The 15,881-nt window shown below is 41.1% G+C and overlaps 1 protein-coding gene and 1 pseudogene across 1 annotated transcript in view; one reads left to right on the plus strand and one right to left on the minus strand.

Annotated features, from left to right (window-relative positions):
- Positions 1–6,464, minus strand: part of TSPAN7 (tetraspanin 7) — a 127,403-nt gene extending 120,939 nt beyond the window's left edge. The window contains exon 1 of the mRNA XM_043895691.1: positions 6,322–6,464. Within this exon, the coding sequence (XP_043751626.1) occupies positions 6,322–6,402 (81 nt within the window). The 5' untranslated portion in view covers positions 6,403–6,464. The remainder of the gene's footprint in view (positions 1–6,321) is intronic.
- Positions 6,465–11,653: 5,189 nt separating this feature from the next.
- Positions 11,654–12,270, plus strand: LOC122690498 (annotated as a pseudogene).
- The last annotated feature ends 3,611 nt before the right edge of the window (positions 12,271–15,881 follow it).

The following is a 15,881-nucleotide window of genomic DNA, read 5'->3' on the forward strand; positions in this document are numbered from 1 at the left end:
GTGCAAGAGCATAATAAAATGTTCATACCTGCAAAGCCTCAACAAATTAACCTCTCATGAACTCTTTTCCATAAAGTTACTAGAAGGTTTGCTCCACCAAAATGGATGAACAAAAAAGAGGAAGACAGGACATCTAGGAAACTGAAGACTCAATGTAAAAGGAGACAAGATTCCCCAGGATAATGGTAAAGGGAGATTATAATGATGTCAGCTGTTTCAAAGGCCCAGCAAACACTAGCCTACTCTGGGAGAAACATCTCTAACAATATTAATGATTGTTTTTTAAGAATAGGAAACTGACAGGATACACGACGTGTTTCAATACACTAAGTGAAGATTTGCAGTTCTTCGGGGAGAATACGGGGATAATTTAGTGGTGAAAGAAGAAAATTAACAAGTAAAGGATAAAACAAGGCAACTTTTAACTGAAAAGGAAAAGCTGTGCAAGCAATCATAATAGACACTACAAGGTTTAGCTGTGAATCAGCTTACCTAATTAATATGATCACTGAAAAAAAAATATATGATCACTGACTACTGCTCTAACCAAGTTGATATGATACTGATAAAAGATATATTAGGGTCTACCCAATTTAGGAAAGATGTGAGGGAGGGAGAAAGGAGTAAGAGAACTAGATCATGATCTTCCATAGTAGGAAGACAATATATAACACCTAATACTGAAAAGTAATAGATTAACTGCTTTGTTTAGAAACGAAGGTAACACGGTAAAAGCAGCAGCTAGTAAACGTTGGTAAACATTCTATTGAAATACCTAGCATACAAGACATTCAATGAATGTTTGGTGAATTCCAAAGACACACAAAAGGATAGTGTAGCCTTAAGTGTGTGCCCAAATTCAAACACTTTTGTAAAACGTTAGAGGCTGTTAAGACTTTCCCCCCTCTATTTAATCCAAGTACCTAAACTTTCTGGATGACAAAAGAAAAGAAATGTTCTGACCATTATTTCTTTTAATCTTCTCCCTAAAAAGATTAGAGATGCTTCCAAAATTAAAAAAAAAAAACACTGATATTTCACCATAAGAGAATTTGGTATCAGAATTGATCAAGCGAATTTCCTCTTTGGATCATCAAAGAAGAAACGAAATCCAATATACACTGGAATGAAGCTAGGATGTTTCTCTTTACCATATTATTTAGTGGATGTAACTATAGTGGATTTCAATCTTGGCTTAGAACTCAGATGAGTGTTTAAAATACATTAAAAAATTTTCTAAATCAAAATAATTTACCTTGTAAGCATCACATTTATAGTTTTCCTGTTTGTTGTTGAAAAAACTGTATTTGTCATGGAGTTTTTTTTTTTATTAGAGTAAGATATCTTTTTTATTCAAGCTTAACAAATTCCAATTAAAATTTTAGATAAGTACAGTGGCTGGCAAACTAGCTGATCATAAAAATATAATAACCGAACTATCATTAGAAGATCAAGTCTTGTAACGTTCTCTATTCCACCTTTTCACGCATCACTGTCAGGAACACGTTTAAACCACCACAGGTAGACAGAAAATATCGCTTTTAAAAACCCTCCCAATTGAGGTGAGTTGAAATAAATACATGAGCCCAAGAGTAGTTAATAAAATTTCATTTATTCATCCATTTGTTAAATACTTCCAGAGTAAACCTTCTATGTGTCAGGCACTGTTTGCTAGTCTTAAAGCTCAGGATAACTTACTACTAGGTGTATTTTTCCCTCCTCTGAAAATGAAACATACAATTCAAGGACCATAATGGAGCCACTTACCTAACATTCAGGTGATACTATTTAACTGGAGGATCATCCCATCTATTTCAATACTATTACATAAAGGACCACCTACCTTTATCTCCAAATAAAAAGGAGAATGTTTCTCTTCTTACTTGCGATTGTGTTGTGAGTGCTTGGGTATAGTGGTTCCAAACAATAGTAAATATAGGGAGTTCTGCATAAGATTCTCTTTTTCTACATATTAACTTATTACTATGTAAAGTCCACTAGTGCAGAGGTTGTGGGCCCTGTTGACATTTTGAGCCAGATAATTCTTTCTTGTGAAGGGTTGTCCTGTGCCTTATACTATGCTTAGCAGCACCTGTGGCCTCTACCAATGAGATACCAGTAGCACCCCACTCCCAGCTGTGACCAAAATATGTCTGCAGACATGGCCCAATACTGGTGGGGGGAGAGGCAAAACTGTTTGCTGCTGAGAACCACTGCTTTAAAGGAACATCTCAGAGAGGGAGAGTGACTATAGATAGAAGAGGAGGCCAGATAAAACAAGATCTTTCTTTTTTTTATTTATTTTAATTGAAGGCCAATTACTTTACAATATTGTGGTGGTTTTTGCCATACATTCACATGAATCAGCCATGGGTATACATGTGTTCCCCATCCTGAACCCCCCCTCCCCCCTCCCTCCCCACCCCATCCCTCTGGGTCATCCCAGTGCACCAGCCCTGAGCACCCTGTCTCATGCATCAAACATGGACTGGCGATCTGTTTCATATATGATAATATACATGTTTCAATGCTACTCTCTCAAATCATCCCACCCTTGCCTTCTCCCACAGAGTCCAAAAGTCTATTCTTTACATCTGTGTCTCTTTTACTGTCTCGCATATAGGCTCATCATTACCATCTTTCTAAAGTAAGTCAGAAAGAAAAATACCAATACAGTATATTAATGCATATATGAGATCTCTCATATCTGTAGGTACATCCATCTCTTGATGCTACTGGTCTACCACCGTTTTAAGCTCAAACGTCTTCTAGTCCTAAATCCGAGGTATGGGAAGAGAAGTAGTCGCATTAAAATGATTCAAAGAAAACAGGAAGGAAAAAATTCTGCCTAATCTTTTGTCCATCTTCCACTTAAAAGAACACCAAGATCATCCTTCTTGTAAATTACCTAACATAATCCCAGAAGTTTTGACAAATATTTGAGTACCTACTACATGCCAGAGAAAGATACATTTACCAACTGCATTTACTGAACAGGCAAATCACTCTTATAGACAGTATTTTCTTCATAAACTCCTCATTTGGTGAAAAATTCTTAAATATGATACTAAAAGCACAAGCAACAAAAAATAGGTAGATTGGACTTTATCAAAATAAAAAAACCCTTTGTACGTCAAGGGACACCACCAAGAAAAGTGAATAAACAATCCATAGAATCAGGGAGACCTGGCGTGCTGCAGTCCATGGGGTCACGAAGAATCGGACGTGACTGGGCAACTGAACAACAGGAGAAAATATTTGCAAATGATGTATCTGATAAGAGACTTGAATCAAGAATATATAAAGGACACATACAACATACAACACATACAACAATGTTTAAAAAATAACTGAAATAAAAATTGGGTAAAAGACATAAACAGACATTTCTTAAAGAAGATATACAAATGACCAATAAGTATATAAAAAGATGCTGGGTATCACTGCTCATCAAGGAAATTCAAATCAAAAACCACAATGAGATATCTACTAGCATGGCTAGAATTTTAAAAGTCAGATAATAACAAATGTTGGCAAGAACGTGGAGAAATACTTTAAATCACAGTACTCATACACTGCTGGAAGGAATGTAAAATGGTGCAGTCACTTTGGTAAACAGTCTGGCAGGTCTTCAAATGATTAATCAGAGTTACCATATGACCCAGCAAATCCACTCCTAGGTATATACCCAAGAGAAACAAAGACATACATTCACACAAAAACTTGCACATAAATGTTTATAGCACTGACTCATAATAGCCACAAGATAGAAATAACCCAAATGTCTATCAGTGGACAAGTGAATGAACAAAATGCGATAGTGTATAAGCATGCAGTGGAGTATTATTTGGCCATTAAAAGGAATAAACATGAATGAGAACATTATGCTAAGCAAAAGAAGCCATTCACAAAGACCACATGTGCTATATGATTTCATTTAGATGAAATGTCCAGAAAAGGGAAATCTATACAAAAAGTAGATTAGTGACTGCTTAGGGTGGTGAGGGTTATTGAGAGCAGAAAAGAGAATGATAGCTAAAAGGTATGGGGTTTCTTTTTCAGGTAATGAAAATGTTCTAAAATTGACTGGGGTGATGGTTACACGTATCTGTGAATACACTAAAAACCACTAATTTGTACACTTTAAAAGGGGTGAAGTATGTGAATGAGATCTCAATAAAGCTGTTTTTTTCATTGCCATTTAAGGTATAATGGAAAACACAGCATTTGTACCATGGTTTATTCACGAAAATGTCTCATTTAAAAATTCCCTTGCATCTGGAGAGATCTCATTCGTTGGTTGTGAAGTATGAAGTGATTATTGAATGCTATTTGAACTATTAAACTCATCAGGTAAACATTTAAGAGACTACAGAAATCTTGAAAGTAGGAAAAAAATGAAAATGCAGGCATCAAGGAACTTCAGAGGGCATAAAATGTTGTGCTTAAGATGTATTAGGGTGCATTAAGGAATTGGATTCAGGAGGTTGGGGAGGGGAGGGAGTAAACAAGAAGAGTTAAAAAGCTCCCATGAAAAGTCTTCCTCTAGAAGGCTCCCTTCTTTACCAGCAAGCAGAGATGCTGGAAGATTTTTCAGGAAGCTAAAAATAATTACCCATATGATTTACTCCAGGAACAAATAGGAAGTCAAGTAAATAGGAAGGGCCAAACACAAAGAGATATAATGAAACAAACAAACAAAAAAGCTTAACCAGTTCCCAGGAAAGCTTACTGGGAAGTTTCAGCAACCAGCATGCATTCTTGCTTTTTCCAAGAAGAACATAATATAGGATCTGGGCAGAGCTCACAATTCCACTACTGAAATTTCAGCCCAAGTAAAGTCCATTTCTGTGGTAGCCTGTGTGATATACCAGTTAATCTATCTTATCTCATTGCAGAGTTCTTGGTATGCCTGATCCCCAGAGTCCAGTTTCCCGACCTGAAAAATCGCCAATGACAAGGAATGTCCGCAGGGGGCGGGGGGCGCATTAGGAATTTTTTTAATCCTTAATAAATCTCAGTTCCTGCCTTGGTCATTACAAACAGCCTGTTTCACCATCAGGCCGAGTCTGAGTACCTCATAAAGCACTGTGCCCCACTTTCAAACCAAAATTAGGGCTAACTGGGGGGGCGGGGGGAAAGGCAAAGAGAAAAACCACCAAAGACGGGGATTGGCTTTTTCTGCAAAGCCTCAGGTTTCAAAACGACTGCCTTGAAAGCTGAAGTGACCCAGATTATTGGGGGGTGGGGGGTGGGGGGTGACATTCACTGTCCTGTAGGGTGGCTGTGGCTTGGTTCAGGAAAGGAAAACTTGGGGAGAAGGGAGTCATCTACACGGATAGAGAAATAACGGGGAATGGTCTTTAGGTACCACCTACTTCAAATGAATCACTGCAGTGTCAGCCCTGCACTGATTCCACGAATTGCCAAACAGGATGAGGTAAGGCACAAGCCTGGAGTCCGCCCCCCCACTCCTCCAGCGCGCAGAGGCTTCTGCTGAGGGGCTGACGTCACCCTTCTGCATTGAGGTTCAAGGACCGATAGCAGCACCAGTTAGATGGGGAGTAGAGTTGGGGCGCTATTGCTGTCGCCAAGTGGTGGGGGTCCTTCCCTGGGGCTCTGCGGAATGGGTTCACGCAACGACAGAAAGATGAGTGTAAGGGTGCAGGCGAGTGGGCAAAAGGTCCTAAGACCTGGGTCTCCGAGAAAACGCAAAGATGCCCCTGGTTTATGTAAGACCCTCTTCCCTTCGTGCGTTTCGGCGCGGCGGCGGCGCCCACCCACTATCAGTGCGCTTGGGGGGGTGGGGGGGGCCTTTGATCTCCCTTGCCCAGCCAAGCAGCTCACGGCTCCCGGCGCCTGCCTCTCGCAGCCCCGCGGGGTCGGGAATAACCGGGAATCTGGGATCAAACCCTGCGCTCTCGCGCCTGCTCCCAGCCGGCCACAGGTTAGCGCCAAGAGGCGCCGCGAACCGGCTGTAAAGGAGGATGGGGAGGGGGATCCAGAGAGGAAAACAGCCGAATAAAACCGCAACTTTCCCCAGAGGCTGACCCTAACCCGCGAGCTTAAAAGAACAAGTCAATACATTAAAATATTTTGGAAAGGTCCCTCGCAACCTACACCGGGCGGGGTGCAGGGTCCGAGCAGCCCCAAGGCTGCACCCTGCCATCCTGCAGCCCCAGCCCTGCGCCTGTCTCCGTAAGGAGGGCTCACAAGATTTGATTTTTGCTTTGGCTTTTTTCCTCCCCCTTCTCTTCCCGGAGCATCACTACACTGACCGATGGACGGCAGCACAGCCGCCGGTCCGGCGTGGCCACTCACCCAGAAGACGAAGGAGTAGATGATGAGGAGGGTTTTGAGACAGGTTATCACAGGTTTGGTCTCCATTCTCCTCGATGCCATACTACAGAGCTCCGGCGGCGGCGGCGGCGGCTGGAGGCGGGCGGGCGCGCGGGAGGGGGGAGGGGGTGGGGGCGGGGCGGGGCGGGGCGGGGCAGGGGCGCGTGCGGCTAGAGGCCCCGTGCGCGCGTGCACGCGAGACTGCGCGCGTGCTTGAGCGCGCACCCGGCAGAGCGCCCACTTAAGGAACCGAGCGGCGGAAACTGCGCATGCGGAGGAGGCCGTTCGCCCGCGCGAGTCCGCACAGGCTCAGCCAGCCAGCCGAGGAGTGGGGCAGGGCCTCCGAGAGTGAGTAGGAGAGTTTCTGCTTTGTACGCAGTAGGGCTTTCCATTGGCAGGATCGTCTGCACCTGGTTTATTGCCATCCCCGGAAAGCAATCGGATTCCTACTTTTGGACGGCCCACCAGGCCATCTGAGATGGAAGTGGCCCAGTAGTCGTGTCCTTGGAACAAGCTGGCCTTGTCTGTGCCAGTAACAGACTGTGACAGGTGGCCGGAGATACAGCTGGAGGGATGGTTAGGAACACGGGAGTTCAGACAGACACCCCCAATCCTTGCCACCACAGGCAGTCCATGCTTTCTTGACATTTTCAAATGATGAAGCTGAATGACACGGTTCTATATGAAAGTACCATTCATTCTTCACATAAAATGTATAACAGGAAAAAAAATGTTTAAAGTCCCTGAGACTCATATTCCCCACCCTAACAAGTACAGACCAGCTCACACTCAGGAAAGAACTGTTTTAAGGTCAAAAAATAAGGTTGGAAAACAATTCAGAAGTTCCTCAAAACGTTAAACACAGAGTTACCATATGACCCAGTGGTTCCGCTCCCAAGAGAAATGAAAACATGTCCACACAAAAGCTTGCCCATGAATGTTCACAGCACCCCAATGTCCATCACTTGTGAATAGATGAACATAATGTAGCACATCCATATAATGGAAAATTATTTGGTCACACACACACAAAAACAACGAAACACTGATATTTGCTGTAATATGTTTGAGCCTTGAAAATATGCTAAGTGAAAGAAGCCAGACACAAAAGACCACATACTGAATGTTCCATTTATAGGCAATGTCCAGAATAGACAGATTCATAGAGACAGAAATAGATTAGTAATTGCAGGGGGGCAACAGGAATGAGGAGGGACTGTTGATGAGTAGGGGGTTTCTTTGGGGAGTGACAAAAATGCTCTGGAATTAGATTGCATAATTTCGTGAATATACTAAAAACCACTGAATTGGACACTTTAAAAGGGTGAATTTTATAGCACATGAATTATATCCCAATAAAAAAGCAATGTACACCCCACCCAGATTTCCTGTGGCTGGTTTACAGAGGAACACACAGTACAGATTCTGTGGGAGATTTCGCTGGATTCCTAAGAGACTCTGCAGTCAAAACAGCGACACTATCACAGGCTAACTTAATTGTGGATGATGCTAAGGATGCCTTTTGTGAAAGAATGAAAAACAAAGTCAATAAAGCTCAAAGAAAGCCTGCCAAGGTCAGTTACAAGAGTAATTATTACCGCCAGTGGGTTCTACTTGGTCCCAGGTCAGTGAGGTCATTGTATAAACAGGACACAAACATGAGGAAGAGGAGAACTTGCTCAAGGTAATGACCAACCATGACAGAGAGGTAAGCGGGCATAGAGGGGAGTGGAGAGGAATATGGGTACAGGTGGAAAAAAAGATTAGGGACAGCTTGGCAATGTTTCTCTTATAAAGGAAGATCTTGCAGAGTGATTTTCTACTCTGGTTGCTTATTTGCATCATGTGGAGAACTTAATCACTAACAACAAAGCCTTGATTGCCTGTGCCCAATCCCAGGTAGCCTGAATCATTTGATTTGGAGTGAGGGTGTGGCAGTTTTCAAAGTTTTTCAGGTGGTCCTAACGGGAATCAAGAGCTCAAACCACGACATGCTCAAACCCACCCTCAGAAAGGCGCCTTCACCTCCACTTTCACAGTCCCTGGGCGGCACAAGAAAAGGATACTGAAGACTTCAAACCCAGTGAGTATTCTTATCCAAAAAGATCTTTCCCGTGCATAATTACTCTGTAAAGGGGTCAAAAATCTCAGTTTTCAACCCAACTGGGCCAAGGCTGAGAATCATAGATAATTTCATGAGTTAATATATGATATTCACATATGGCGCCCATGAACTCAACTAAGTCACCATTTCACAGTTTGTCTGAAGCTTTCTGGGGTCAAGATTCTTGAAATCTTGGGCTATTCTAGCAAAAAATAATTTATTTAAATATAAAGATAAGAGTATTCAGTAATGTAATTAATGGGTAAATCACCATAGTTCATAACTAGAGCCTTGCTACTCAAAATATGGTCTGTGATATAATAGTGTGACAAACATTCTAGTTTTCCCAGGACTGAAGGGTTTCCTTTAACTCTGGAGTTTTATTGGTAAAACCCAGACTAGTTGGCCACCATATCAGTGAACCAGCAGCACTGCTAGCAGCTGGGAGAGCTGATTGAAAATGCATAACCTCAGGCCTCACACCAAGCCCGTGTTTACAAGATCCCCAGGGGATTCAGAAGCCCAGAAATGTCTGTCAGTTTGTCATGGATTGAATTGTGTCCCCCAAAACGATATATTGAAGTCCTCACCCCCTTTACCTCAGAATGTGACTTTATTTGGAAATAGTGTTGTTGCAGATGTAATTATTTAAGAGGAGGTCATACTGGAGTAAGGTGGCCCTTAGTCCAATATGACTGGTGTCCTTAAAAGAAAATAAGACCCAGGAAGAGGGCCACGTGAAGACACAGACACACACAGGGGAAGGGCCATAAGACTGACTGAAATGTAGCTGCAAACCAAAAGTGCCAAGGATTGATCGTCACCACTAGAAGCTAGGAAGAGGCAAACAAGGATTCTACCTGGTCTCAGAGGAAGCCTGGCCCTCCTGACACTTTGATTTCAGACTTCTGGCCTTCAGAACTGGGAGAAAAGAAATTTTCTGCAATTATTTTAATTGTACTTTGTTGCCACAGCCACAGGAAACTAATCCATGTGGAAAATCCACTGATCTCGTTTCTCAAAATATGACCACAGCTACCATATCACGTAGCAGTTCACTGCTAGGTATACACCCCCAAGAATTGAAAGCAGGGATTCTAACAAAAACATGTACATGAGTGTTCACAGCAGCACTAGTCACATTAATTAAAGGGTGGAGACAACCTAAACAAATGTCCATCAACTAAGGAATGGATAAACAAAATATGATAAATCCATGCAAGGGAATATTATTCAGTCATAAAAAGGAATGAAGTACTGACACATGCTACCATATGAATGAATCTTGGAAACTATACTGAGTGAAAGAAGCCACAGTAATACCACATATTGTACTCATTTTTGTGAACTGTCCAGAACAGGAAAATCCATAGAGACAGCAGATTTATGATCTCCCAGGGGCTGAGGCAGGAGGGAATGGGAAGTGACTGCTTAATAGTCCAGTGTTTCCTCCTGAGATGATGAAAAAATTCTGGAGCTAGAGAGCGATGATGACATTGTGAATATCCTTAATGCCACTGAGTTGTATACTTTGAAATGGTTAACATGGTAAATTTTATGGTATGTATATTTTGTCACACATGCAAATAACATATAACCACAGCAAGTCCAAAGGTCCTGTGGCCTGCTACATTAGAAGAACTGACAGAAGGTCAGCAAGGCTCAATAGCAGGGACAAAGATGGTGTACAGGAGGCTGGAGAGAGGTCAGCCCATCCAGGTCCTGTTAGATGATAATAAGAATTTTAATATTTTGCTTGAAAACAAGGGGAGCTTTTGATTTGTTATTTGTCTTAAATGGAGCAAGTACTTCAAGGAAAACCAGACTGCCACCAAAGCACCTACCTGGTCCCTGCTCCAACTGTCACCCCCAATGTGTTGGTCCCACAGCAACCAGAGTGATCTTGTTCAAACACAAAGTACATCATGTCACTCTCTCACTTAAAGCCCTCCAGTGGCTTCCCATCCATTGCCCAAAGAATCAAATTCCAACTCTACACCCTGACTTAGAAAGCATATGTGAGCTGACTCCAACTTCATCTCCCACGGCTCCCCCTTCACCCCTGTGCTTTAGCTCCTCTGCCTTCTTCTAGCCCTTCAATCAGACTTCATTTCACCTGAAAGCCTTCACAGTGGCTGGTCCTATCTTTAGAATGCATTGCCCCTTAAACTCTGAATAGCTGGTCCCTCCCTTCCTGTCATTTAGATCTCAGTATAGATGTCACCTCCTCCGAAAGGCCATTTCAGATGGAAATAGCCACCCAGTCAAAAATAGCCACCTAGTTGCTATATGTTCCAATTCTCTGCAACACACTTACCTAACATTTTCTTATTTGTGCACTTGTTTTGTTGTCTGCCTCTCCCACTAAGCTCCACCAAGCAGGTAATTTTGTCTGTCTTATTCACTGCCATATCCCCAATACCTAGATATAGTAGCAATTCAAAAAACATACTGAGTAGACAGGTATATAGTAGCCACTCAATAGACAATTGTTGACTGATAGAAGAAGGATGTGGTATGTGAAATAAACGTTGAAGTAAGAAGAGGATAGTGGTGGTCTTTGAGCAGTGGAAGACCCAGAGAAGGAAAGGATGCAGAAATGTTGGTCGGAGGAGGATCTTGCTCAGGCCAAGTTTGACTCTCTTGTTTAGGAAGTTGGGGAGTGACGTGATCTGACCCATGTTTTAGCAGTTACTTCCCAAAGAAATTTGGGAAGCAGTATGCAGGAGTGGAGGTTGCAGAAGAGAGAGACTAGAAACAGGAAGAGAGGGGCTTCCCAGGTGGCTCGATGGTAAAGAATCTGTCTGCCAATGCAGGAGATAAGGGTTCGATCCCTGGTCCAGGAAGAATCTCTCACATGCCATGGAACAACTAGGCCCATGCGCCACAACTACTGAGCCCATGCTATTGAGCCCAGGAACCTCAACTATCGACCCCATGTGCCGCAGCTACTGAGTTCACACACCCTAGGGCCTGTGATCCTCAACACGAGAAGCCACTGCAATGAGAGGCTCACACACTACAACTAGAGGAGGCTAAGAATATACCATTTTGCCATTAGCAAAAAGAAAAGCCTGCACAGTGATGAAGACCCAGCACAGCCTAGATAAATAAAGAAAATAATGTACAAAACAGAAACAAGAAAAGAGTTAGGAGGTAACTGCAATAACCTGATTGGGAGTTGATCAGGGCTGGGCCTTGGGAAGTGGCATGGGGCTGGAGGAGGGGCTGGGGCAGTGCATCTCAACTCTGGCTGTATTAAAATTCACTGAGGAGAAAACCTCCGCATCCAGGCCACTGGAGAGGCCCGCCCATCCTTTAGCCAGTCCCCCTGCCCCGTTCACGATACAGCCTGCTTCTGCAAAGGGATCCGATCCAAGGGACTATGTCTTCACTGAATCTTGTGTTGAAGACAGTCAAGATGTTAATGTAAATTTTGAGAACTCCAAACTTACATTCAGTTGTCTTGGAGGAATTGATCATTTTAAACATTTAAATGACATTGATCTTCTTCACTGTATTGATCCAAATGATGCCAAGCATAAAAGAATGAACAGATCAATTTTATATTGTTTATGAAAAGGACAATCTGGCCAGTCATGGCCAAGGTTAACAAAAGAGAGGGCAGAGCTTAATTGGCTTAGTATGAACTTCAATAATTGGAAAGACTGTGAAGATGATTCAGTTGCAGACATGTCTAATTTTGATTGTTTCTCTGAGATGATGAACAATATGGGTGGTGATGAGAATGTAGATTTACCAGAAGTAGATGGAGCAGGTGATGATTCACAGACAGTGATGAAGAAAAAATGCCAGATCTGGAGTAAGGAATGTTGTCATCACTGGATTTTGAGAAAGAAAAATCACTTCTCTGCAAGATTCTGTAATTGAGAGAATTCCTGAGTTGACAGTTCTAAAGGCAGATACTATATTTGCCTCCTATAACCCATTTTTCAACCTGTTTGCTTTTTTAAAGGTTTCGCTAAGGGTTGGTATGTAACATTGTACTGGGCAATTTGGGGGCATTCCTGGTGACTCAGTTGGTAAAGCATCTGCCTGCAATGCAGGAGACTTGGGTTCGATCCCTGGATCAGGAAGATCCCCTGGAGGAGGGCGTGGGAACCCACTCCAGTATTCTTGCCTGGAGAATCCCATTGTCAGATGATCCTGGCAGCAGTCCGTGAGGTCGCAAGAGTCGGAGACAACTGAGTGACTAAACCGCCACCACCATTTTTTCCATGATGCTGTTGAGGTCCTAGGCAATTGATAAAGCAGGTGTGATAAAAACATTTCACCAAAGTCTCCTTTACTTCACAACCTAGGAAGCACTTAGCTTAGGGAAAGGAACTAAATTTTAGATTTTAGAACATGGATTCAAAGTGGCTGAAACAATTGGTTGATACTTTAAACTAGTAATATGTTGATATCTTTCAGAATTATTTCACTAAAGTTTTACTTTTCAAAAAATTTCCTTCACATTATTGTACATAAGTGACCATTTGTCAGTGTTCCAGATGTATCTTGACTAAAACTAGCGAATGCTGTAACTTAGACGGTTTTGAAACTTATACGTTTGGTATTGCTTGATCCTTAAATCTCTACATTTGTTAGCACAGAGGATGAAGAAAGGCTGTACACTGTTGCTTGACAGTCTGTACATTTAGACCAAATTTGTATTTGCACTGTCATTATGACAAATGAGTGGGAAAAAATGTTAATGCACTATTGAATTTTTTCCATTCCTTTCTTTCTTTTTTTTTCGATTCACCTTGTACCTGGGCTGAAAACCTCAATATATGTCCTGGCAGTGGGGAATTTTTAAAAAATGTCTATATTCTTTCTAATAAACCGTTGGAAGACTTCTTGGCTATCCTTTCAAGAGTCTGGTTTACTGTAATCTCATGTATTGCCATTTACTAGAATGGAGTTTTTATTTTTACTTGAGGAAAAATTTGGGCATATTCCTCTGTTTGAAAAATAAAAGCTTGCTGTAATGTCACAGAAAACCTTTTAAAAGTGGATCTGTAATAGAAAATTGTAGATACACTTTGCAATAGTTGGAAAAGAAAGTGTGATTTGATTGAAATAAAACTAAATGTGTTGTCCTCCTCTAAAAATTCACTGGGAAGCTTTTTGACTTGTGGATACCTGGTCTCCATCCCCCAGAGATTCTGATTAGCTCAGTCTTTGGTGGGGCCCCAGCAATCATTATTTTTTAAAGCTCCCTATATGTTCTAGCTGGGATTGAAACCACTGAGACAGGTAAAAGAAATTGTTCAGAAATAGAATAGACAGCCCTCAAAACGAAGTGGCTTTGGGTAATGAAGGAAAAGGAGGAATTGAATATGACTGACTTCTGGTGTGAGTAAACTTGGAGGACGGCTTTTAAAATACCATATGATCTCAGTAAATGGTACATCCAAACGAGGGACTTGTTTACAGTTGTTAGCAGGCATGTAGATGAAGAACTTTTTTAGTCGCAAAGGGACGTTTTTGTTATAATATTAAGGAAAAATATAAAAGTAGAAAAATATATATGTACTATGATCTGAACCAGGTAAGAACATATAGAAAAGAAATTGGAAGAAAATATGTATAAAATTTTCACACTGGTAACTCTGGGAGTGGGGGTTATAGGTGATTTTATTTCTTATGTTTTGTATTTACTTCCTTTCCCCAAATTTCTAAATGATCATATATAACAATGATCATAAAAAGGATATTTTTATAAAGGAAGCCCTCTACATAAAAGGTTAAAGTATTAAAAATTTTAGGGCTTAGAGGGGGAAAACCTTAACTGTTTTGAGAATTTGCTGAAGTGAATTTTGAGCATTTGTCCATTCATCTAAATTTCTGTATTTATTAATATATCTGTGTGTTTCCAGGAGTTCCCACCTGAACACCACAAATGACTTTTACCCTGGGATTCAGAAACATCTACAGGACAGACTGGACCTGCTGAAGGTATGTCTGTGAAAGTCACTCAGGAAAGCACTCAACCAAAGAGAGGAGAGAACTAAGGTTTGCAAATTTAGTCTAAGGAGCTTTAATGTGAGCATCAGAGGGTTTGTTCTGAGGACAGCTCAATATATATTATACATGGAATGAATGAGGCAGGCCCTTGTATGTCTTCATTGGGAATTTACCCCTGAGCCTTGGGGGAAAGCAGATGTTCCAAAAATAAAAAAAAAAAATAAAAACTAGATAAGAAAAAAAAATTCAGAGAGATATCGAGAGCACAAAGTTTTACAGCCAGTATAGCCTGCTTAACAAAAAATTGCAGGGACAAAGGGTACTGTTCTCATTTCCACAGAATGACAGCTGGATGTCTCAGAACATGGGGTAGAAACATGAGACTCGGATTACTTCCCCAAGCAACACAAGCTAAAAAGAAGGAAAAGACCCATGCTACTTTGTAACAGGACTAACATTTGTGAAATGGTACTGGCAGGTCTAAGTAATAGCTAGGAAGACCAGACTTGTAAATACAAGTGCCATCTCCCTTCTCACTGGGGACTTCCTGAAAATATTGGGATGAATTTGAGAGGGGTTGAAGTGCTTCCATTTTTTTGTTTGTTTTGGTCTTGGCAATGCATTCAACATATATTTATAAGATTGCTAATTGCCAAATTCATTGTTGGAATAGTGAAAGATGGAGAACAATATGAATATTCATCTTTAGTGTTTTGCTATTTAGTCATTCGTTCTACACAATTTTGAAACATCTGCTATTTGCCAGGTGCTTGTCTAAGCATTAGAGATTCAGCAACCAAACCAAACCAGGTTCCTGTCCTCAGGGAACTTGTACTCTACTGAGGAAAATGAACAATAACATGAATTTTAGCATATCCATCCTATAGAATGCTGTGATATGGTTTTTATATATTATGTATATTTAACTGTATTAAAACAAAAGGTTCATCAAAATATAATACATAATATATAATCTTTTACTTGCAAAGGCAATTTATAGAAGAGAATTGTAACCTGTGACTATAATAATAAAATGTATTAGAGTGTTCATAGGAAAAACTCAAGATGAAATGTACATGATAAATCTTTGAATGCTATTAGGCTGGAACTTCACCCCTGAAGACACTTGTTTGATTTTTTTACAAGCAGTATTACATTTATAATAAAAAAAATTAGTAAAATGAAACACTGTGTACAGAGGCTAAACCTTAGAAATGCTGTTTGCAACATTGCCATTGGGATTTTATGTTTATCCTGTGACTATTGGACATAGGGAAATGCAGCTAAAGCTTTTGCATACAATGGTGTTTTTTGGATACAAAAATTATAATCATAACTTCAGAATATTTCCTTTACACCTCAACCAAATGGGAATGCAATGTGAAGGAAATAATTTTGGAGGTAAACTGTGTGATGATAGCTCCACATGGACAGAATTCTGGTGTTCATCCTGTCTCGAAGACAT

This window comes from Cervus elaphus, chromosome X (assembly GCF_910594005.1).
Source record: "Cervus elaphus chromosome X, mCerEla1.1, whole genome shotgun sequence".
NCBI classification, from domain to species: Eukaryota; Metazoa; Chordata; class Mammalia; order Artiodactyla; family Cervidae; genus Cervus; species Cervus elaphus.